Source organism: Xyrauchen texanus, chromosome 18 (assembly GCF_025860055.1).
Source record: "Xyrauchen texanus isolate HMW12.3.18 chromosome 18, RBS_HiC_50CHRs, whole genome shotgun sequence".
NCBI lineage: Eukaryota > Metazoa > Chordata > Actinopteri > Cypriniformes > Catostomidae > Xyrauchen > Xyrauchen texanus.
This window is the reverse complement of record NC_068293.1, coordinates 3,082,232-3,107,630: the sequence shown is the minus strand read 5'-3', so window position 1 is coordinate 3,107,630 and position 25,399 is coordinate 3,082,232. Positions and strand designations below refer to the sequence as shown.

The window sequence follows — 25,399 nt, the reverse complement described above, 5'->3', positions numbered from 1 at the left end:
AAACAGTGGCATCATGCCCATTCAAAGTGCACGTGCCCCCTCAGATTTTTCCTCCCTGATAATTTTTTTGTCACAACTTTATTCCTATTATGCTCCATAATTACCAGAGCCTATAACGACTCAAATGTATTCTTCTGGATGTGTAATAAATCGGTCAGCATCAGCCCGCCCCTTTTTCCTAATATGGTGTCTGTGTATATCAAATCTACACGCGTAGCACTCTAGAATCTTTGCTGTGTATGTTCAAGCAACTCACTCGTCTCGCACGTTGAGCTGGCAATGTTTTACAGATGGTCTTGAAGTGGTACGTGGGCAAAGCAACAAATCGGCATTGAATTAGTTATCGGATGATATTAAAGGGTAGTGGGATTATTTGTGGTTGACCTGGAAATTTTAACTTGATCAAAAAGTTATGGATTTGATATTAGCTGCGAATTCAGAGCATTAACTTAAGTTGTGTCAGTGTAACGTTATCGATAGCTAGCCTAGTCTAACCGAAAACTAGTTGGCTAACGTTACTGCCTGCCATACAAAGCCAATAAGCAATAGTAACGTTATCTGATCGGTTTTGAAACATCTGTTCTGTTTTGTCTTGTGTCAAAGTCTCCAGCTGGTTCAATTGTTTTCAGCTTCATAGAAATGAGGGTGTTAAATTTGTTGTAGGCTAACTGCAAAATCCAACCTAACGAAATCTGTCAAACTTCTTTCAAAGTCCTTCATCACATATTAATATTAAAATAACTTAATTTCAGAGCACCACAAAGTCAGACCTCAGCACCTTTATGTACCTTTAATGTAAGATCGTTCTTAGGTCACATACCAATTTAAAATCATAACATAAAAACTGCAATGGTACTGTTTTTAAAATCATGTGTAGTAGGCCTAAGTGTACAGTAAGTGTGTGTGTAAACATGCTTTAATGAAGTAGACTTCAAAAGTAGACTTTTGAATTTGAGCTTACAGTTCTTTCATCAACCTGTCTTTTACATAAACTTACAAAATAGATACTTTAACTTAGTCCTCAGATAGAGGAGGGTTGCTGCTAGCTCCGTTAAGGTATTTCTGTCCCTCCCAAGCTGCATTGAAATGGTATGTTTAGCAGCCAGAATTTAAACATTTTCAGGGGAGAAACCCCTGACCCCTCCTAACATGATCCATATCACCCGTCAGAAAACAATTGCAACGTCTCAGATTGTGCCCCCAGAATTTTGGCTTGCATGACGCCCCTGTCTGAAAATTTAATAATTTAGAATGATTTCAACGTAGAAGAAATTACTTTATTTGGTGCACATTCCAACACTTAAGACCAAATTGTTAAATACTAAGTGTCTAAAAGAGTTTGAAAAAACTAAGTTAAATTTAAGTTGTTACCGTTTTTGCTTTTATGGAATGTTTTAAGTTGTTTAGTCATTGAGCAGTGTAGACGTGCTTCAGCCCTAGTAGATACACTATATGGACAAAGTATGTAGACCCATTGACTTGGTTCCCCTTTGCAGTTGCAACAACTTTCCCAAATACTCTTGTGGATGTATGAGCATAAAATTCCACTGACACCCCACAATCTTGTAAAAATCCTTCCCAGAAGAGCGAAAGTTATTGCAACTGCAAAGGGGGACCAAGTCCATGTTAATGCATATGGATTTGAATGGCATGCCATTGAAGTTATTGAGGGTGTAATAGCATACTTTTGTCCATATAGTTAGAGCCAGAGGCTCGGTCAATGCTAGTTCAAAGTAATTTCTGTCTTGAGAAGAGCTACTGTTGACATACCAAGTCTTTCCGACATTGATGATCTTCCATTTTTTGCTCCAAGATATCCATGTCCTGGTAGTTTTGGAGGGGTAATATGACGTCATCTGGCAATGTGACCTCTTTTGTGCTTGATCGAGAGATATTTGCCACTGTTCTCTCCAGCATAGTCAGCCTGTCCTTAATCTCCTCTAGTGTACTGACTAAATATCTATCAATACCTGAAAAGGAAGAAAACAATTAAAACTGAGCACAGAGACCGTTTTAGCAGAATAATAGGCCAGCTATAAACTCGATTTACGTAATTTACTCTTTTGCGCATGCAGGCCACATTTAAAAAATCAGTCAGTCAGTCAGTCAGTCAGTCAAAAAAAAAAATTGGATCTGGAAATAAATCGGAATTGAGCATTAATGCCTGCAGTCTGAACATAGCCTTTGTGGCTTTCTGTGTCACTTTCTCTGTACTATAATGATACATAGCCTTTACAAATATACATGACAACTAATGTTGTTAAAATACTACTGTATCTGTAATAGGTGAAAATATGAAATGTGCTAATGAATAGAGATGCACAGATTGACCGGAATGGGCCGATTTTCCCGTGATCGGCCATGACCGGCGACCGGCCGGTCAGTCCATATGCCGATCTTATGCCAGTCAATGCACTCATGATTACCATCGCGTAACATCAGCATCACAGCAGTTTCACACCGCAAGCGTGAGCGGCGCATATTTTTCTCGGAGTACATGTTAACAAATGAGTGCATTCACAACGGCAGCATGAGCAGAGCGTGAGCGTCAAGTGTGTGCAGTGAAGCGTCGGTTTCGGCACTGAGTCTAGTTTTTGCTGTGCTGCGCTGCTCACGCTCAATTAAAGTGAAAGCACCCTTTCGATGGACAAAATAGAAATGATTTCTATTTGAATTATTTATTATTTTATTTTCTATTTGCTCAAAATGCACAGAATAAACGTGTAGTGAGTTTTAACAAAAAACTGGAGTATGTCAGAAAATAAAATGAATAATAAAAAAACATTTATAGAAGATATACGCATTTAAGCTTATTTTTAATCATTCAGTTGCATTATAGCGATTATAAAAATTATAACGATTAGAAAAAAATACTGAGGTGGACTTTTACTTTCTGAACCTGGACTTTACACCTCTGTTTAAATGTGCTGGTTGTTCATCAATTATTAAAGAGTGGGCATGACATAAGAAGTGAGTGGGCAAGCATGACATTAAGACATCACCACAATATACTAATCAGAATGTAGCTACATGGCAAAAAAATCACAGATGCAGGATGGTCACTTACCAACAAACAGATGCTGAAGCTGGAAAAAGAGAAAAGAGAATAATTATTTTCATAGAGAAATGCATTTGATGAGACTTTCCAACAAAAAAAATAATCTATTAAGTACTATTAAGTAGGCCCACTACTATAAAAGTGACTTTAGACATGTTACTTTAAGTTACTTTAGACATACAGTAGGCTAGTCAGTGACAGTAAACAGCAATAGAACATTTCCTGATATATACTGGTCTAAATATTTTATATATGCATTATTGCATCAATAATTATTACAAAATGACAAGTGTGGCTGACTTCATAATAGTTTTCCCACCTGTAGGCTATAGGATATAGGGGAGAGGGAGGGGAAGGAGAGAGAGGGAGTGGAGGGAGAGAGGGAGGGAGGGAGGGAGGGGAGGGGAGGGGAGGAGAGGGAAGGGGAGGGGAGGGGGAGGAGAGGGAAGGGGAGGAGAGAGGAGAGAGAGGGAGGGGGAAGGAGAGAGAGGGAGGGGGTTTAAATAACTTGGGTGCAAATGACGTCACGCATATTTAACGGAATTTAACGGCATTTAACTGTACTGTAGGCCTAATGTTGAAAAAAGGCGGAAAGTCATTGTTTGTGTGTGGAAAAGGCTGTCCGACAACCTTTTAACCATTTAATTTGTTTCATTTGAGAAAACGGATGTTATTTATGTTTAGTTGTTATAATAGCTGAGAAAAAAAAAACTGTTCAAACTGCGTCCTAAAATAATTTATTATTTACTCTGGTCTTATTTTGAAATGTCATAACCTATTTATAGCTAGTTTTACATCATTTACATAGCCTATCTGTTTATTTAATTAAATGTAGTCTTTAAGGTAATTAAAATAATCTGATAGTGATAAGTAGGTACTTTACCTCAGGAAAACTCAGTCGTCCGTGGTGATCCAGTCAGAAGAGATGTCAGAAGAGATGTCCGTCCGCTATGTGGGCGAAGGGCACTGACTGCAGCTTTATATATGCCCTCTGCATTCTTTCGCGGGCTTGCCATGCGAGTGATAATTTATGATCTGTAATTTTATAAACTTTATATATTTTTTAATTTCAAAAAAATGTTTTGTATACATCTAAAATACCTTTCGTTATTGTACCCCGGCATTAAATGACTAAATAAAATAAAATAAAATAAAATAAAAGTGCAGTGTTTTTAATAGAGCGGCCGAGGGAATTTAGAAATGTAAAAAATAAAAATACAATAGTCTATCTGGATGTTATATGTTTTAAATAGCCTACACACTCAGGATGTCCGTGTCTTTTTGACACCATGGAAAATGAATGGGAAAGACTATAATAACGAAAACTTGTCATAAAAGTCACAGAAACATGGACAATGACGTTGCAACACTATAAATGCACAATTTAAAAATAAAAATAAATATTTTTTGACAAACATTTATTTCACGTACAATGGGGTAAGTTTGTTGTTAGACATTTACAAAACACAAGGAAGCTTGATTTCAATCTTTTAATTAAATTGAAAAAAAGTATAGCACAAATAAATAGTCTATAGTGTAACCAGGTTGAAATTATACCTTTACTTTTATGGTTGAAATATCACCAAATCCTGATGAACATTGTTTTATAGATGTTTAAGATGTGTTTTATTGCTTATATGCATGCCTAGATGTTGTTTCCAGGTTATGTTGTTAATACCTGTACTGTCACTTTAAGAGGTCGTCATTAATGTGCCTCTCTCAGTCTGCGCCACCTTAGCTGAGAGGAGGTAATGTATTATTTTGCGTGTCAGTTTAAAACATTTATTTTAGTTTTGGACGATGTAAACTTTGTTTTATACATATTTAAATGTTAGTTTTTAAGTTGTGAACATGCAGTTAATGTGTTTATAGAATATAAACCTTGTAAACAGACTTTTTGCAAGCTTTAAAGTATACATGTTTCCACGTGCTAGTCTACAGGGTTTTCTGTATGTTTGTCTACTAACAGGAGCTTGAAATCAATGTACTGCGTGGAGGAGACTGCATGTGACGCAGTTTTATGTATTTTTTTGTTGATTTGTACAGATAAATCCAGCTGTTCTGCCTTCATTAAAAGGGCAACCAGCAGTTGGTCGAGTGGTTTGAGTCTTCATTCAACACTACAAGAACACAACGCAGAATAAATAAGGGTTGATGGACGTGCATTAAATTTAACACAAACAGTTAAGACAAGGCACGCCCGTTACAATGGTGCCGTGACCTTTCAAGGATTGGTCTGGAGATCGACGTCAGCTCGTTCGCCGTGGGAAGCTGCATTGACTTTTACTGTGGTCAGGTATTCACTTGGACTGCAACCTGTTTTTTGTCGTCTTCAATATAACAGCATTTAAGAGAGCATTTTAATGATATTCACTTATTGCTGATAGATGTGATTTATCTAGAGTTGATCTTTGTGCTCTTCTGGTTTAACCATTAAGATTTTATTTTATTGTTTTTTTTACTCTTCTGTGTATGAGTGACTGAAATATGGCAGAGGGTTACACATATTTTGCAGAGGGTGTAGTTGACAATGCTGAGCGTGACTCTATCGAAGACCAGTTTGGTGTGGGGAGGGGTTTGTTTTTAGACCATTAGAATCCAGAACACCAGGGCCTAGTGTCACAGCATTACACACCCCACAGTTTACCTCTACACGTTATGTGGATCGTGCTATGCCAAGTCAAGTTGAGCATAATCCAGACATAGGCTCACTCATTACACAGTTAGCTGAGAAGCTAGGTGAGTCCATTACAGCTAAGTTACAATCTGACAAGTGCACACACAACACCAGTACTCCTGTGCAGCCCTCAGAGATGACTTTGCCTAACGTTAAGGTTGTCATGCAGTCAGATGTAAGAGAGCCTCCTATATTCAGGGGTGATAGCTCAGACAAATTCACAGTTCATGAATGGGAAAATCTTATGACTCTGTATTTAAAAAAAAGAGCTATTCCAGTGATTGAACATTCACAAGAAGTCCTGGCAAAGCTTATGGGCAAAGCAGGGGATGTGGTGAGGATAAAGCTGCGTAACAACACATCTATTGATCATGCTGCAAATCCCTATGTGATTTTTGATATTCTAAAACAACACTTTAGCGAACTGACTTACTCAAGCATGCCTTTAGCAGATTTCTACAATACACTGCCCATGCCAGGTGAAGATGCTATGGAATATTGGATTCGATTAAATAAAACAGTTGATGTAGCGGATGAGTATCTGAGAAGGCAGGGCCGAAGCATTGATGACCCGGGCCATGAAGTCAGTATGATGTTCATCAAATATTGCCCAGACAGGTCTCTTGCAAGTGTTTTCAAGTTCAAGTCTGCAGAGAAATGGTCAGCATGTGAGATCCAAGAGAGGCTTGATGAGCACATGCAGGGACAGAAAACTCAGGCTGCGACTGTTAAGCCACTTAAGCTGAGCACAGCAGAACACAAAGTCCTTTCCCAGTCTCATCTGCCTATGGCTGACAATACACCAGTCCCAAACACCACTGTTCCGTCAGTGCCATCTCCGATTGCAGGTGTTGACAATGTCTGCATGAGGAGTTTGGTGAACTTGTTAGACCGACTGGTTACACAGCATACACCAGTGCCGGCTAATCCCAGATTTCAAGCCACAGTGCCTCACTCTTCTCAAAAAATGTGCAGGGTTTGTAGGGATTCTGGTCATTCTACATTGTCTCACTGCAGGCGAGAGAACAGGTGTTTAAAGTGCTTATTACCTGGACACTGGAAGAGGGACTGCCCTGATCAGACCAACCAGCGCCGCTCTAAACCTTCCAACAGCTGGTGGACTGGATCAGCAGTTAAACTAGAAAACCCACATCTTGGGAGGCGGTGTGGGTATTGTGGATGAATCCCTCTCTGAAGAACATGACCCAGCTCGCTATATGAGGACTGCTGTGTCAAAGCACCTAAGGGGACCCGAATAGTCATTCAAGCCACACAGAAAATCAAAACATTCAGCGAGTTGTTTTATGCTACTGTCCTTGTCAATCACAGTGTGCAGCTTAAAGGCATGTTGGACTCTGGCTCTATGGCATGTAGTATCAGTGAACATGCGGTGGAGAAACTTAGCTCTAGTGGTGTTTTGCCCGAGAAGCAGCACTCTGTAGAAAATATAGTTTTGATTGGCTGTGGTGGTCTGCAGACTCGACCTGAGGGTTTTATGACTTAGAGATGCAACTTTACGGCACTTGCTTCATTGTACCTACCTTGGTTGTGCCTGGTCAGCATGATGATCTCATATTGGGCTCAAATGTCATCAAACACGTGATTCATGTTCTGAAAAGTGATAATGACTATTGGCGCATGGCTTACAGACCTGAGCATCAGTCTGATCCCGATGTTGAACAGTTCTTGTCGATGTTCACCAATGTTGAGCAATGGAGAGGGAGTGAGGTTCCTGGAAAAATAGGCACTGTCAAGCTCACCCAAGCAGTGATGCTTCTACCCAGGCATGAACACTTGGTTTGGGGTAGACTCCCTTATAGCGTGCCAATGTCACCTGGAAGCACTGTTGTAGTAGAACCAACCAACTCCAAAGCCATGCCACGAGGTGTTCTAGTGGGCCGTCTTGTTACACCTCTATGGGGTGATAGATGGGTGCCAATGACAATTGTTAACCCATCAGACAAAGCTGTCACATTGAAGAGAAATTGCAAATTGGCTGATGTGTTTCCATGCTTGGCAATCGAGGATCTAGCTGCATCTCAGGGTCTACATGTGCCTTCAGAAAAACACCCAGACGTTGACAGCAAACAGCCTGACATTGTAATACAGCAATCTCATACGGAGAAACAAGTACATGACATACCGCAACGGCAACTTGACACATCGCCCAGTGCCCATTTAGCTGATCAGTTGGCTAAAAGCCTGTCAGAGTTGGGTCTCAATGATGTTGACATAGATTCTTGTCAGGTCAGTCAAGACTGTAAGTCTAGGCTCGCACAGCTATTAATTGAGTATCAAGACATCTTCTCTAAGCACTCATTGGACTGTGGTGAGGTCAAGGGATATACACACCGTATTCATCTCACCGATGATCGCCCTTTTCGCTTGCCATACAGGAGAGTCCCTCCTGCCCATTATCAGAATTTGAGGCAGGTTCTCACTGATATGGAGGAAAAGGGGATTATCAGGAAATCCTCAAGCGAGTATGCTTCACCACTGGTGATGGTGTGGAAGAAAGACGGTGGGTTGCGGATTTGCACTGATTTCAGGTGGCTGAATGCCCGAACCTTAAAGGACGCCCATCCCTTGCCGCATCAGTCTGACTGTCTGGCTGCTCTTGGTGGCAATTGCCTTTTTAGCACAATGGACCTCACTTCTGGCTTCTTCAACATCCCAATGCACGAGGATGACAAGAAGTACACAGCTTTTACAACCCCACTTGGACTGCATGAATATAATCGGATGCCACAGGGACTGTGTAACAGTCCAGCATCCTTCATGAGGATGATGATTGGGATTTTTGGGGACATGAATTTCACAAAACTCCTGTGTTATCTTGACGATCTTCTCATCTTTGCATCGTCAGAGGATGAGGCCCTGTCCAGACTCCAAACAGTGTTCCAGAGGTTGCGGGAGAATAACTTGAAACTAGCTCCAAAGAAGTGCCATCTGCTTAGGGAACAAGTCAGATTCCTTGGACATGTCATTAGTGGCGAAGGTGTAGCAGTCGATCCTGACAAAGTGGAGGTCATCAACAGGATGACAGTAAAAGACCTCATGGAGCATGATGAGTGCACGCCTTCTCCCGAAGAATCAAATCTTTCCTTGGCATGGTATTTTACTACCAACATTTCATCCCAAACTGTTCCTCCGTTGCAAAGCCCTTGTTTGCACTTACGGCTGGACAAAAGAGGCGGGACGGTCAGCTAGAGATAAGAAGCCTTCAGGGGCCTATCGCAAGCTTACTCCCGCAGACTGGTCGGCGGAATGTGGAATCGCTTTTGATCGGTTGAAGACCATGCTGTTGGGATGTGTTGTGCTGGCTCATCCAGACTTCGATGAGCCATTTATTCTGTCAGTCGATGCTTCATTGAACGGACTTGGAGCAGTGCTCTCTCAAGTGCCACAAGGAGAGTCTAAGGCTAGACCAGTTGCTTTTGCAAGCAAGACCCTCAGTGCGTCACAACGGAAATATCCAGCTCACAGACTGGAGTTCATGGCTTTGAAGTGGAGTGTCTGTGAAAAGTTCAGCCACTGGCTGAAAGGCCGTAGCTTCACAGTTTGGACGGATAATAATCCACTAACATACCTTCTAACAAAGCCAAAGCTTGACGCATGTGAAATCCGCTGGGTCTCTAAGCTTGCATCTTACTCCTTTGATCTCAAACACCTGCCCGGAAAAGGAATGTGGTGGCTGATGCCTTGAGTCGTGACCCCTTTACAAAGCCCATTTGTCAGAGGCTGCTGAAAGAACCATATCCCACACTGATTCAGGAAGCTAATGGGATAGAGGAGGATTCTGTGCAGGATGCTTTCAGGGTCAGCTGCCAGTCTCAACGCTACAGATCAGGGGACCATCCAACATTCAAGGTGGCATGTGATTCAGCTGAGATCAGAGCTCTTTGTCAGGCACACTGTGACTGGATTGATGCAGCAGAATCCAGGGCACTCTACTTGGCCCAACACGTCCAACAGCTGTCGAGTGGTCAGGATGTTACGCCCATGTTCTCCGCTCAGGAGCTGCAGCTGAGTCAAGAGCAAGACCCCGGCATTTCTAAGGTGTTACCTTTCATTGCAGCAAGGAAGCGACCATCAAGGCGGGAAAGGCATGGCGCTGATTCGACTGTCCTCAGATTGTTCAAGCAGTGGGACAAGTTGGAAGTCCATGACGGGATGTTGTATCGGGTGTCGAGAGATCCTGTGTCCAAGCAGAGAAGATCTCAATATGTGTTGCCTTTGAGTCTAAAGGAAAAGACATTGTTGGGCATACACGATCTGGCAGGCCATCAAGGTCTGGATCGTACTCTCTCACTAGCAAGGCAGCGATTTTATTGGCCTGATATGGAGAGGGATGTGAGGGCACATGTTAGATGCTGTCAAAGGTGTGTGTTTGGGAAGTCGCCAGAACCTGCTGCTCGTGCTCCCCTAGAGAGCATCAAGAGTTCTGCCCGATGGAGTTAGTGTGCATGGATTTTTGGTCGATGGAGGATAGTAAGCAGCGTTCTGTGGATGTCCTAGTGGTCACCGACCATTTTACCAAACTTGCCCATGCATTCCCTTGTGCCAATCAAACGGCAAAGCAAGTTGCTAAGAAGCTCTGGGACAATGTGTTCTGTGTTTACGGTTTCCTGAGAGAATACATACTGATCAGGGCACAAATTTTGAGAGCAACTTGATTGCAGAACTCCTTAGTCTAGTTGGTGTTGCAAAGTCTCATACGACAGCCTACCACCCAATGGGAAATGGGGGAACAGAGCGATTTAATCGTACTTTAGGGAACATGCTTCGTACCCTTCCCCTTAAGGAAAAACATCAGTGGCCACAACAAATTCAGACACTCACATTTGCCTATAACGCCACCGCTCATGAGACTACGGGTTACGCTCCCTTCTTCTTGATGTTTGGGCGTGTACCTAGATTGCCGGTGGATATTATGTTTAGGAGTGTTTTGAACGACCCAGGGATTGTTGACTATGACTCATATGCCAAGTCCCTGCTTTCTTGCCTCAAAAGTGCTATGGAAATCGCTCAGAAACATTCTTCCACTGAGCAACAGCACCAGGCCCGGCAGTATAACAAACGAGTCAAGGGTACTTACCTCTCTGTGGGAGATCGTGTTTTGGTAGCAAATAAAGGAGAACGAGGTAAGAGGAAGTTGGCTGACAAATGGGAGGATGGAGTGTACACAGTTGTTGGTGCAAATCCCAATATCCATGTATATAGAATACAGGATGCAGAGGGACACACAAGAGTTGTGCACAGAAATCTTTTGTTGGAGGTCAACTTCTTGCCAATCTCTGGAATGGTTGAGAGCCAGGATAACCATGCAAATGATCAGTCTTTTGTCAGTGAGGAGTCTACTCAGGAGACTGTAGTGATGATATATCTTCAGTGTCTGAGTTATTGCTTCAAGATGACAGGGCACAGAACCTGTCAAATTCCAGAGATTGTGAGAGTCTTACAGTTTTGTCACCTCAAGTCCAACTTGAATCTGAGTCGGCTGATTCAGAAGAGCTGGACCAGTCTAGTCCATTTCACAGTCCTGTTGGTGCCATTGCTGATTACCCATCCATTTCACCTGCACCACGATCAGATATTTCACATTCACCACATGCTGACACATTGGTTCACATTGACCGAACACACAGACCACAGCTGATGGTCATGTTAGAACACGTGCAGGGAGAGTAGTGAAATCAGTGAACAGACTAATAGAGTCCATGGTTCAGAAACCATTTTTGAGGGGTTCAAACATTTTGTTTGGGAGTCGTTCATAAAGTTTTGCAGATATGAGTCTTGATATATGTTGATGTTATTGTAGTATATATATATATATATATATATATATATATATATATATATAGATAGATAGATAGATAGATAGATAGATATATAGATATATATGTGTATGTATTATTTTTTTTTTGGACTGCGTTATGAGCATTGATACTTGAAAATGTATGTAGGACAAGTGTTTTTGGCCAAATTTGTGTGGCGTATCAGGCGTCGCATTGATCTAAGGGGATTCAGAGACCTGATCAACCTCTTTCTTCCCTGAACCTTGTATGTGAGGTGACTTCTAAGTTGACTGTGGACTAGGTCTATTTTTTTTATTTAATTTGGTTCAGATTGTGTCAGTAGCAGACATACTATGTGTTCTTTACAGTCCCGAGACTCCACTTTATCAGGATGTTGGTGAATTTCAGGAGGGGTGAATGTAACCAGGTTGAAATTATACCTTTACTTTTATGGTTGAAATATCACCAAATCCTGATGAACACTGTTTTATAGATGTTTAAGATGTGTTTTATTGCTTATATGCATGCCTAGATGTTGTTTCCAGGTTATGTTGTTAATACCTGTACTGTCACTTTAAGAGGTCGTCATTAATGTGCTTCTCTCAGTCTGCGCCACCTTAGCTGAGAGGAGGTAATGTATTATTTTGCGTGTCAGTTTAAAACATTTATTTTAGTTTTGGACGATGTAAACTTTGTTTTATACATATTTAAATGTTAGTTTTTAAGTTGTGAACATGCAGTTAATGTGTTTATAGAATATAAACCTTGTAAACAGACTTTTTGCAAGCTTTAAAGTATACATGTTTCCACGTGCTAGTTTACAGGGTTTTCTGTATGTTTGTCTACTAACAGGAGCTTGAAATCAATGTACTGCGTGGAGGAGACTGCATGTGACGAGTTTTATGTATTTTTTTGTTGATTTGTACAGATAAATCCGCTGTTCTGCCTTCATTAAAAGGGCAACCAGCAGTTGGTCGTGGTTTGAGTCTTCATTCAACACTACAAGAACACAACGCAGAATAAATAAGGGTTGATGGACGTGCATTAAATTTAACACAAACAGTTAAGACAAGGCACGCCCGTTACAATAGCAAAAGAAAAGTTTTGGATAGGTCTAATGGTGTGTTCACAACGAACGTGAATAGAGCGTCAAATACGCTTCTATCGCGTCTAGTTAGACGCTTGAACATTCGCTCGAGTTCAAATTTTTCAACTTGCGCGGAAGACAATCGCGGCAAACGCGTCGCCCAATTCGCGTCATTCGCAACGCCCGGCGCGAATGATGCGTCTATTCGCGTCTTTGCATTGACTTTGTATGTAATCCACTCGCGCAAATAATTAAATTCGCGTAAAAATCAAATTAAAAAAAATAAAATCGTAAAATCTATTAAAATCATCAAATATTGTAATTGAATTATATTTGTGTGTGGCAGCTGCATGCAAAGTTATTATTATTAATAATAATAACAGTAATAATAATAAAAACAAGCATTTAAAGGGTTTATTGCTTGAAAAACACTAAAACAGTCTATATTTTTAATAAATAAACAAGTGATCAATGCATAGTAAACAACATTTTAAAATTGTAATTCCAACATTGTTTGTGAAAGTCCAACAAAGTTAAATGTGGCAAAATAAATATATAAATAAATAATCAGTGAAAATTGGGGCAAGGCCGACCTTGCTGCTGGTATGCCAAAGCAAAAAGAAAATTGTTGCTCCCTGTTTTCATTTGATTATTATTGTACACTTGGCGGCTTAGTTGTTACAATGTGCTACAACTAACCCCGCTGTGTAAAAAATATTCTAAGCCTAGCTAACAGTTGCTAGGAGTTGCTGACATGTTTAAAAACAGTGCTATGTTTTAGCCCACAAGACGGTGATTAAGGAAATATAAAGTAAGATTTGGTGACGTACACATCCAACTCAGAAACCGAAAAAAACATATGATGAAAAAATGTACTTGCATGGTGTCAAAACACTCTTTGTCCAGTATCTTCACGAAATCTTATCAAAACTTTCCACAAATTCGCGGGAGACCGCCTTCTGGCAGCGAGAGAAAAAGTGCGGAAACACAACCTGCTTGATCCTGACTAACTATGTAAAAGGTCCGTGTTACATTTAACCCCGCGTTAGGTTGTGCCCCGCGCTCCCCTAATCAATTATATTGTTCATGAACGTGTTTTCATAACAATACAATCATAGGTGGATAGTAGCCTACAGTAAACACATAAACAAAGTTTTCTACTACCCCCGTTTTCACCTCACACATAAGAGTAATTTACTCAAATGTCTTTCCTTCCATATATTTGAAATGGCTTGCAGATTTATAACTTTATTACCTCTGAAGACATTTTGGCTGTACACCAAAGATCTGTGCGGCAGATGCTCCTTTAGTTATGAACAGCTCGTGCTCGTGCATGCGTGCGTGTGTGTGTGTGTGTGTGGTCTATGAGCGTGCACAACTCTGGTTGCATTTTCGCTTGTCGCCAGAGGGGGCGTAGTTCTGCAAAAACTCAGAAACCTGCGTTTTGCACCTTTAAAGCAATAGGATATTGTAAGTCTGGTATAAATAAACATGATGTGACAGGAGTGCTGAATCGCAGAGCTGGTGCAAACACCCATGGATATGATCAGATCAAACACTTCCTATTTTTTCTCCACTGTCAGACTATTTGTTGTGTGTATTGCTATTAAGAGAAAAGCGCGCAGTACATATTCATCTAAATGGCATATATAAATGTGTGTGTGTGCGTGTAGTTTTAATTGTAAAAAAAAAAAAAAAACAACAACAACACCAAGACCGAACGAATGAAAAATGCAAGTAGGCTAAGTCACCTGTTCGTGGTCAGTCAATAGCCGCGTGTGGTGTCCAACTTTTGTAAATGAAGACTAAATGGCAGCGTCTGATATTTTGTATAGCGATTTATTTTTTTACAGGAGTGCCGTAAGGCGGCATGATTTCGGCCGCTGTGTTCGCGCTGCAATGGAAAAGCGGCTAATGTGAAGATGGCATGAAGAAGACTAGCATGAAGAGCTAAATTCGCGAGATAGACGTATGCGCAGGCTACTCTATTTGTTCGATGTTTTCTTTCAGTTAGGCTATGTTTAGGTGGTATTTTTCATGTTTTCATCACGCAATCATGTTTTTGATGCGGTGACGTGTTCACGTTACATGTGAATGATCAATTATCAAAATAATAGGCTTTTTAAAGAAAGATTTGTTCTTAGCGTTTTTAAGGGATCATGCGTTGTCTTGTAGACACAATGTCTAATGCAAATAATGGATTTTTTCTTTTTATTCCTTCTGAGCAGATAAATGGAAGGTTTTGAATAAATTTTAAAAAGAGCCAAAAGCCTAATGAAAGTGGGCTACCTAAAAAAAACCCTGCATGGGCCCAAAGGTGCAAAACCTGCTCTGGGCCCGAACGGGATGGCCCACAGTGGGCCATCATGGGCTTAATGTGGGCAGCCCGCTAGTGTGGGCTGCTCACTGATAGCCCGCAATGAGCCCAAAGCTGTGGGCTTCGCCTGGGCAAGCCCGCACTGGGCCTGTTTAGGTTTGGCGTGGGCTGGCCCTAGCCCACTGTGCCCACAAAAAGCCAGCGTGGGCCCCGCAGGGGCATGTTTGCAGTGTTCCACGATTTGCCTGTTTTCAATTTACGGTCTCCAGTGTTCACTCGCATCAGCGTATATTTGTAGTGATGTTTGAAGTATTACATTTGTAAAAATGTGCTGAAACTTCACAGACTCGAGATAACCATTTTTTTGTTGTTTTTTTGACAGTGCCTCATGTGAGTGTGTCATCAAGCAATGGTCCAAAGTTAGTCATGTTGAAATCATTAACAACTGCACATTTTGAGCATGAAATACATTTTTATTCCAAACAACAGTTAAATGGTTGTTGTTCTCCATTTCGATTGCTCGTTTTGATAGTTTTTACATTGCGTCTTGAGACCTGAAATGAAAGCGCTGAACAGGCCATTAGAATCATCATAGCGCCACCCAGTGGTTGCTAAAGGAAAACTGTGGATAGCATGTTAGCACAGTAATGCTATAACCACCATAAAGCCTCAGCATTTTCCCACACTCTTTTTTACTCATAATTGTTCAATTCGTTTTTCGATGGCCGATTTACATTTAGTCTCCAGACAGCACATGTACATCACCCAGACGTCTATATGATGTGTGTTTACGTCTGGAAAATTCTATATTTTAGGTTGTTTGCTCATCTGCAATACATCTATAAGACGTTTCCTACTGGATGTCAATAAGGCATTCAGCAGTTATCTTTGAGATTTTCTTATTTAGAAAGTTTATAAACATGATATTTTTTAGATCTTTAGATGTAGATTGTGATGCTTTCTAGATGAAAAGATCTAGTGCTATCTGAAGCCCCGGACTCATTGCTTGGGATTGGCTTATTAGAGAATATCTATGCTTAGGTTATTAATGGCTAGATGATAATCTATTGAAGGCAACAGTAATTGATGTGACAATAATAAAATGCAGGGTTGAATTTTCCTGGGTGTCACCACAAGATGGCAGAGTATACAAAGCAAAGATCAGACTGACTGAAGAAAAAAAAAAAAAAAAAAAAATCACAGAATGATTTTAAGGCCTTAAATAGCTATTAAAAGTTTTATTACAACATTTTAATTTATTTTACTTCATACATAATTTTTCACAAGTTACAAGCTGACTGCCAATACAACAAAAACCACATCCTTTTTTCCCAAACTGGATCCAGAGTAGAGAACAAAATCCAATTTGAAAAGCCGCCACTTCCTGGCTGAGAAACCTAAGAGATAATTCTAATGCAATAATTTAACAGAGACATGGTTGAAACATTGGTCAAATTCTCTCAGAGAATTCAGTCGTGCAGGTAAACAGATAGCTGTCATACAAAGTACCTTCAAAATCAAGTTTCAAATAGCAGATCATTAAAGCGGGAAAAATACAGCAAAGTCTTGACTAGCACTACACAGTAGTAAGCGAATAGATTTTAAAGAGAGATACGGATGCAAAGTGATAATAATGAAAGACTGGTCACCTATTCTTACTTAGTAACTGTCACTAAGCATAACCCTAGCCAAGCTAATAGTTTAACTTTAGAAAAACATCCTTAAGTCTCAGTGTTGTTTATTTTTTCTTTTTTTTCTTTTGAAGAGCAGCTCCAGTTCCAGTTCAATCTTAAGAATTTTATTCTAAGACAGAATTGCTTCCACAGGTCGGGCAGGGAAAGCCTCAATGGTTTGTTCAGGTGATTATTATTTTTACTTATTTTAAAATGGTTGCCATTATGATCCTAAGACAAACACATAATACCAGTAGAGATAACATACATGTCATCAGTAATGGCATTTACAGTGCTTCCTTAATACACTGTAATTAGAAAGACAACCAAAGTGCATTAACTAATCCCCCCCCCCCCCCGCGTTTCTAAAAGTCAAACACCACAAATACAAAGTCAGACACTTTGTAGCAAGCAGAAAATAACAAATTTTAAAAAAGCATAAAGCTTTTATAAAAAACTAACATATATATTAGACAAAATAAATAACTGAATATCGGCACACAAAGAGCATTTGGAAAGTCTACATGGTGAAAAATGCTCTTTTACAATCAATGAAGAACAATCGCTCCGCTCAAGATCTTTTTGATGTGAAGACTTTCCTAAAGACTTCTTGTAACTGGCCAAGAATCATAAGAAACATTCACACAACAGCACATCACTCTTTCAAGAAGTCTAAGATGATGATTCAGTATAAGTTTAGTAAGAACTCCTAAAAGCTGCTAGAACTGCTCTTGTCAACAAGCACTTGAAAAATAATGACTATATATTAAAAAAAACTTTCACTCTCCTCATGTGTAAAATATAAAATGCGAAAAAATTAAAGTGGCCATGTCTTGACCTTAAGCCTCTGATAGTGCTTTAATAAGTTCCTTTCCTCTGTGCTGTAGGGATTCATGTGAATGAACTGTTCGTGATCCTTCCTACACAGCGCTCAGCGTTTTATATAAAGGTAACAAATACACCACATACTAAAAAACACAATCAATCAGTTTAATTTCTTCATGACCCCCCAAATGCCTTCCTCAACTCCTGTACTCACTCTTAGTGGAAATGCATTGGATTGAAAACAGCTCAAATGATATCTGAGAGGGAAACAGACAGGAATGTTCTCCAAGGAACTTTTCCTATCCCCTTATTTCAACATGGCTACCAGGAATCAAAGTGACCATTCAGAGGTCTGATCAGCTTCCTGAAGACTGTGCATGAGTGGCAGAAGCCCTGCCCTCTTGTGACGACAACTCCTCTTCTGTGCTGTGGTCTGCAGTGGGTCCCTGAGAGGGGCCGGATGTGAGATCCGCTGTGATTGCTGTGGTTGAGCTGACGCCGTTGGATGTGCTGATAGAGCTGTGCTGGATGGCCTCGTTCTGTGGGCTGCTGGGAATGGACATCTCTCCACAGCTGTCCTCCTTATCTAACTCTGAAATATAAAGACACAGACACCATCACTAAACTTTCACACAGTTGCAAGCTTAATGCAGTTTCTAAAACCATTTTTGTATTTTAAGTAGTGCTGTCTAATACTCAGACAATAATGGCTGTACGTTTAGCACTGTTGCTTGTGAATAAAATAATAATTAGCAATCGGACTGCCGATTATTATTCAGTGCGTTTTATTATATAATAATGTATTTAAAAAGATTTATGCAATTAATAATGTACTCGAAACCTTATAAGGAATTTTCCTACCATCAGATCATTTCAAGTTTGAAGTGCCACCTTCATGTTTTTACAAGTCTCAACTGCAGCTATATAAAGGCAACGAAATACACTTACTGACAGCAGACAGCGCAAGAGGAGGTCATGTTCTTATGTTCAAATACAGCTGGATGGAACGCAACTCTGAATGCATGGGTCTCTTCAAACTAAGTTCAACCTGACTCGGCAAACTAAAAATACTATTTACGACATGATGCAACCAAAGCGTGGCCTTCCAAAAGCATCCATTTGAAGCATGGTACACAGATGCATCGTTAGAAAAGCACTCATAATATAAGTCTACCTCAGACAGATTGAAGAATTCAGTTGCAAAATGGATTGCTGTGGATTGTAAGCCAATTATATAGTATGGAAATAAACAATACATGTACTTGTCTGCCACAATAATAGCTTTTTTTATTTTTTAATTAACTGAATTATTTTATATTAATTTAAAAATAATTATTTATAATCATTTTTATTGAGGCCCTTTATTGGAAAATATTTATATGCGATTAATAGCGATCAGCATACCATGAAAATCATTTGATAATTTTTTTTTATTGATTGACAGCCCTAATTAGCATACATTTAAATGTATTAGCACACAGATGAGTATGATTAAAACCATTTATTTTAAATAATTACATTTTCTATTTTATTTACAACTATAGTTTTGATACAATCTCAACAATATATTTTTTAATGAATTATTTGATTTATTGGTGTATTTTATTACTATAAATATACATTACAGAGATACATTTTGTATATATAAATAGTGGTGCTGCAACACCATTGTAATTTTCTTAACTGGCCATTTGCCTGCCCCCCATAATTTGTATGTCCTTATTTTCTACTATATATATATATATATATATATATATATATATATAAAAAAAAACATTTTTTACTAACATATTAATTGTAATGTTTAAATTATAGAAGACCTATATGAATTAATAGAGGACAGCATCTCACTGTGGCGTTTCTCTGAATCTCAGAAGCATGTTGAATTGGGGCTTGGGTAGCTCAGCGAGTAAAGACGCTTACTACCACACCTGGAGTCATGAGTTTGAATCTTGAGCGAGCTGAGTGACTCCAGCCAGGTCTCCTAAGCAAGCAAATAGGCCCAGTTGCTAGGGAGGGTAGAATCACATGGGGTAACCTCCTTGTGGTCGCTATAATGTGGTTCGCACTCGGTGGGGCGTGTGGTCAGTTGTGCGTGGATACCGCGAAGAATAGCGTGAAACCTCCACGGTAACACACTCAACAAGCCACGTGAAAAGATGTGCGGATTGATGGTCTCAGACACAGAGGCAACTGAGATTCATCCTCCATCTCCTGGAGTCACTATGCCACCACAAGGAGTTAAGAGCACATTGGGAATTCACAGAGGGCAAACAGAATAATATCTAGTTTTATTGTTCATATCAGTTTCTCTCTTTTGCAGGCTGTAATGCGTGACTACTGAGCGTAGCCGCACGATGAGTACGCAGAGCAGAAAGAGCATTACAGCGACCGTGGCACTGTCTCAACGGCAAGTGCAAAGCAGATCGACTCACTGTAGATGTTCATGGTTGCAATGCTCCTTATAGGTGGAAATGGCATTTAGAAATAAATCTGGTCATCTGTTATTGCAATTTAATCACAAATGTGAGCAAAACTGTCGGAAATGGGGCAAAATACGTGTGTCTCAAGATACATCTTAAAGCTAAAGTGCCACTAGTGTTACCAAATGTACTAATTAAAATAATAATAATAAAAAAATTATAATTAGTTAAAAGCAGTATGCTAGCATTCCATTCCAAACATAGACAATGATGACTGTCTACCTTTCAAAGTTAGTGTTTTACATTTTGTCTTACTGAATGGTAAGTTACTAACACTACTATGCAAACTGATGAGCTGCTATTTTCAGATCACCATAAGTAGCCTCATTACTAACACAGTGGAAATGTTTTGCAGGCTAATATCAACCCATTGTAGAGATGAGATTGGGTATGCAGGCCTTCCAGACTCTCAGTCCCGTTGAACAGAGAGCATAAACATAAGAATGAAATGATTATAAGACTCACAAGTGTGTGCAAACACTTGACTCTCTTGAGGGCTTCTATGCACCTCTCCACTGGGGCTGCCCCGACCAAAGATTTTCCTAGTCGACTAGCAGTCGTTAGTTTAAGCCATTAGTCGACTAGTTGTCACACGTTTATGATGTTCATTTTATTACTTAAATATACAGGTCCTTCTCAAAAAATTAGCATATTGTGATAAAGGTCATTATTTTCCATAATGTAATGATAAAAATTAAACTTTCATATATTTTAGATTCATTGCACACCAACTGAAATATTTCAGGTCTTTTATTGTTTTAATACTGATGATTTTGGCATATAGCTCATGAAAACCCAAAATTCCTATCTCAAAAAATTAGCATATCATGAAAAGGGTCTCTAAACGAGCTATTAACCTAATCATCTGAATCAACTAATTAACTCTAAACACCTGCAAAAGATTCCTGAGGCTTTTAAAAACTCCCAGCCTGTTTCATTACTCAAAACCGCAATCATGGGTAAGACTGCCGACCTGACTGCTGTCCAGAAGGCCATCACTGACACCCTCAAGCAAGAGGGTAAGACAAAGAAAGAAATTTCTGAACAAATAGGCTGTTCCCAGAGTGCTGTATCAAGGCACCTCAGTGGGAAGTCTGTGGGAAGGCAAAAGTGTGGCAAAAAAACGCTGCACAACGAGAAGAGGTGACCGGACCCTGAGGAAGATTGTGGAGAAGGACCGATTCCAGACCTTGGGGACCTCGCGGAAGCAGTGGACTGAGTCTGGAGTAGAAACATCCCCGCATTCCCCAGGTCAAGCCACTTTTGAACCAGAAACAGCGGCAGAAGCGCCTGACCTGGGCTACAGAGAAGCAGCACTGGACTGTTGCTCAGTGGTCCAAAGTACTTTTTCGGATGAAAGCAAATTTTGCATGTCATTCGAAATCAAGGTGCCAGAGTCTGGAGGAAGACTGGGGAGAAGGAAATGCCAAAATGCCTGAAGTCCAGTGTCAAGTACCCACAGTCAGTGATGGTCTGGGGTGCCATGTCAGCTGCTGGTGTTGGTCCACTGTGTTTTATCAAGGGCAGCGTCAATGCAGCTAGCTATCAGGAGATTTTGGAGCACTTCATGCTTCCATCTGCTGAAAAGCTTTATGGAGATGAAGATTTCATTTTTCAGCACGACCTGGCACCTGCTCACAGTGCCCAAACCACTGGTAAATGGTTTACTGACCATGGTATTACTGTGCTCAATTGGCCTGCCAACTCTCCTGACCTGAACCCCATAGAGAATCTGTGGAATATTGTGAAGAGAAAGTTGAGAGATGCAAGACCCAACACTCTGGATGAGCTTAAGGCCGCCATCGAAGCATCCTGGGCCTCCATAACACCTCAGCAGTGCCACAGGCTGATTGCCTCCATGCCACGCCGCATTGAAGCAGTCATTTCTGCAAAAGGATTCCCGACCAAGTATTGAGTGCATAACTGAACATAATTATTTGAAGGTTGACTTTTTTTGGTATTAAAAACACTTCTTTTATTGGTCGGATGAAATATGCTAATTTTTTGAGATAGGAATTTTGGGTTTTCATGAGCTGTATGCCAAAATCATCAGTATTAAAACAATAAAAGACCTGAAATATTTCAGTTGGTGTGCAATGAATCTAAAATATATGAAAGTTTAATTTTTATCATTACATTATGGAAAATAATGACCTTTATCACAATATGCTAATTTTTTGAGAAGGACCTGTATATAGATATTTTGGGGGGCTTCAGAAAATGGTTTGAGTTTCAGGGCTGAGAAAGAATGTTATCAGTAACATTGCTAACAATATTCTACATTACAGAGAAATACTAAACCGTAATATTGAGCCTTTAAAATATAAATTTTACAAGCGCATGCACGAAGCGAGCCACAGCGACACCGGCAAAAGCTGTAATGACCCTGAATGTGTCTGAAAAACCAGCAAGAGACTGTCTGAACATTTTGTTAATTTATAGAGAGAAATGCACATTAGATTTGTGCCGACAGAAGATGATCTCGTGGATCGAAGATGGTCAGAGTAATCACCAATAGCTGATGCCTTTGACTATGTCAAGATTATATTTAGCTAATTTTCCCATTAGCGTATTCAAATATTATTATTATCAAATTAAAATTACAAATAATTTGCTGGTAGACACACAGACACACGCTAGAAGAAACACACTTTATTATATTATTAAGAACAGATGAAGTGGGTTTATTGCCAGAGAATATTTAAACTTCACTAATATATAGTACGCCAAAAGCAGTATGTCAACTGAGAAACTGTCCGAATCCTCAGTATTCATATACAGCAGACAAGATATACTCAGATGATGTACCACATCCGGAGCGATCTTGAAATGCACATCCACTGGATGCTGTATTTTTCCATTAGGACATGAAAGCGGAGGAGACGCCTTATTCATATATGCTGAATTTATTTTAAAAAATAAACAACGTCTGAAAAGGTGCCCCTTTTCAACTGTAAGTGCTATACATATATAGCAAAAAATATCCTTCTTGTGGTTATATTGTCCTTATTTAACAAAACCAGAGCAAATTATTTGTGCAGCTGTTGTTACTACTACACATATTCGGGTCACGGGACAATGTCCATGTTACCGGGTGAAGGATGTCTGGGAATGTGTTCATACTACTCACCTGCATAGCTAACAAACATACTTTTTTTTTTTACATCTGACAACGTTGCTCTGACAGTATGCAAAATTGAACGCAATATCAGATCATCACGTTACAACACTTGACCGGAGTGCAACACTAGGGTGCTTGCAGCAGCTTGACAGAGTTGAGAAAAGCTGATGCGAGTCATACTCAGGGACCTAAAGAGGACCCTGTAAACATCTCAACTTATTTTGCGCTGGTTATATCAATGCTGTGATTACGATTAAAGAATTTCCCAGTCTAACGCTTTGTCTTTTATTAATCCCTGTGCTTGCTTTGTAACCTTTAATTAAAGTTACAATGTCATTTTAAACCAACATCATCAGGGTGTATTAAGAAGCCGACCATGTACGGCCAGACTTTCGCACCCCTCCTTAACATGCCCTTCCATTCCTGCCAACTACTGCAGCGACAGATAATTACTGCACCTGATTTTAATGATTCACACACAGGAGATGCGCGGTCCAAATGCCACCAGCTGTTCTGCAGTTGCATTGAATTAATTGGCTCCTGATGAGGAAGGGAATGAAAAAAGCTCAGCTCTCGCTCTGACTCGAACAGAAATGCAGACTACCATGATAATTAATATAGCTAATGAAGCAAGCATGGCTGAAATGGCACTTGGCAATTAATGTGGCTATATTTTATTGTGCGCACAGTTCTGATAAAACGTGTAACATCTGAATTTACTGGGCTCTGATCGGGTGATTCACTACACGTGTATGCCACGGGGTTGTAAATACTCTCGCCGGGCCTGCGCACATAAGGTCGAACTCGGCATAAATCAGAGCCGGGTTTTCTCTTCTCTCCGACTCTGTATTCAGACGTCTGTAATTACTCCTAATGGAATTAAGCAAGAAAGAGTGTGATATAACACCATACACAGCATTACATGCTCTCAAGATAGCTCTCCGCTCACCTCCTCTCGGATCGTCTCTTTTGCGAGCAGATGGGGCTTGTGCAATGCCAAATGGAGGCATGGCCCGCCCTGTTTGTAGGGCAACCTGGGTAATTTTTCCCCACCTGCTACCAGGGCAGCGCTGCCCGAGAGATTAAGACCAGAAATAGTAACATAATTTACACAAGTGAACTGATGAGAATGCCTGACCATTGCATTGGAACTGGAACAAACATCAATACTCAAGTGAGCGATAGAGATCAGAAATTTGTTGTATGAGGTTGCAAGCATGTTCTTGTGTTACTGTGGCGGTAACAAATCTCAGTACTGGGACGATAGTTACAGTACCTTTAAAAGTAGTTCAGGTAAGTTGCTTTAAATATACAACCCCAATTCCAAAGAAGTTGGGACAGTTTGAAAAATGCTAATAAAAACAAATGTGTGTGATTTGTAAATTATATTCACCCTTTGCAATATTGAAAGCACAACAACTACATATTATATGATGTTTTTTAATGTACAGCAATTTTAAATCAGATGATTGCAACACACTCCATAAAAGTTGGAACAGTCGAATGTTTACCACTGTGAAAGTCACAATTTCTTCTAATAATACTTATTAAGCATTTGAGCATTGAAGACACAAGTTTGTTAAGTTTAGAAAGTGGAATTGTTCCCAAGTAATTTTTAGCTGCACAATTGTACGGGGTCCTTGTTGCCGTATTGTGTGCTTCATAATGCACCACACATTCTCAATTGGAGACAGGTCAGGACTGCAGGCAGGCCATTCTAGCACCTGCACTCTCTGCTCACACAGCCATGCACTTAAAATACTTAAAATGTTGTCCTACTGGAAAATGCAGGGATGTCTCTGGAAAAGATGGTGCTAGATGACAGTAAATGTTGCTCCAAAATTTGTTCATATCTGTCTGCAGTCATATTGTTCTCACAGATGTGCAAGTTACCAATGCCATGGGCACCGACACACCCCTAGCCCATAAAGACACTGGCTTTTGGACCTGATGCTAATAACAGCTTGGATGGAACTTTTCCTTTTTGGCCCAGAGAACACAATGGCTGTTTTTTTTGTTTTTTTTCCAAAAAACATTTTGAAATGTGGACACTTCAGACCAAAAAACACGGTTCCACTGTTCTACTTTGGGGTTAGATTTACATTTCTTGCTCAGCAACATTCTTTTCAAACTGTTGCTGTGCCATGACAGTAGTTGACTTAGAAGTGGACATTTCACACTCATGTCAAATATCACATTTTATCAATTTATATGATGTCACAATGATACAAGCTGTTGTCACGGTTTTAAACTTCATAAAAAATGTTAATAAAATATTCACAAAGTTGGAACCTAATGAACCTAGAATTAATAATGATATTATAAAAATAATAATTTAAGTGCTACAATAACAAAACTAC

General features: G+C 39.9%; 2 protein-coding genes across 4 annotated transcripts in view; both read right to left on the bottom strand.

Moving 5' to 3' along the window:
• The window catches only part of LOC127658714 (N-chimaerin), a 139,467-nt gene extending 125,507 nt beyond the window's left edge, over positions 1-13,960 (bottom strand). For all 3 annotated transcript variants that reach the window (XM_052148159.1, XM_052148166.1, XM_052148163.1), the window contains exon 1: positions 13,876-13,960. The gene's annotated coding sequence lies outside the window, so the exon portion shown is untranslated. The remainder of the gene's footprint in view (positions 1-13,875) is intronic.
• A 3,597-nt stretch (positions 13,961-17,557) lies between these two features.
• Positions 17,558-25,399, bottom strand: part of LOC127658713 (cyclic AMP-dependent transcription factor ATF-2-like) — a 46,852-nt gene continuing 39,010 nt past the window's right edge. The window contains exon 12 of the mRNA XM_052148155.1: positions 17,558-18,027. Coding sequence (XP_052004115.1) covers positions 17,792-18,027 — 236 coding nt within the window. The 3' untranslated portion in view covers positions 17,558-17,791. The remainder of the gene's footprint in view (positions 18,028-25,399) is intronic.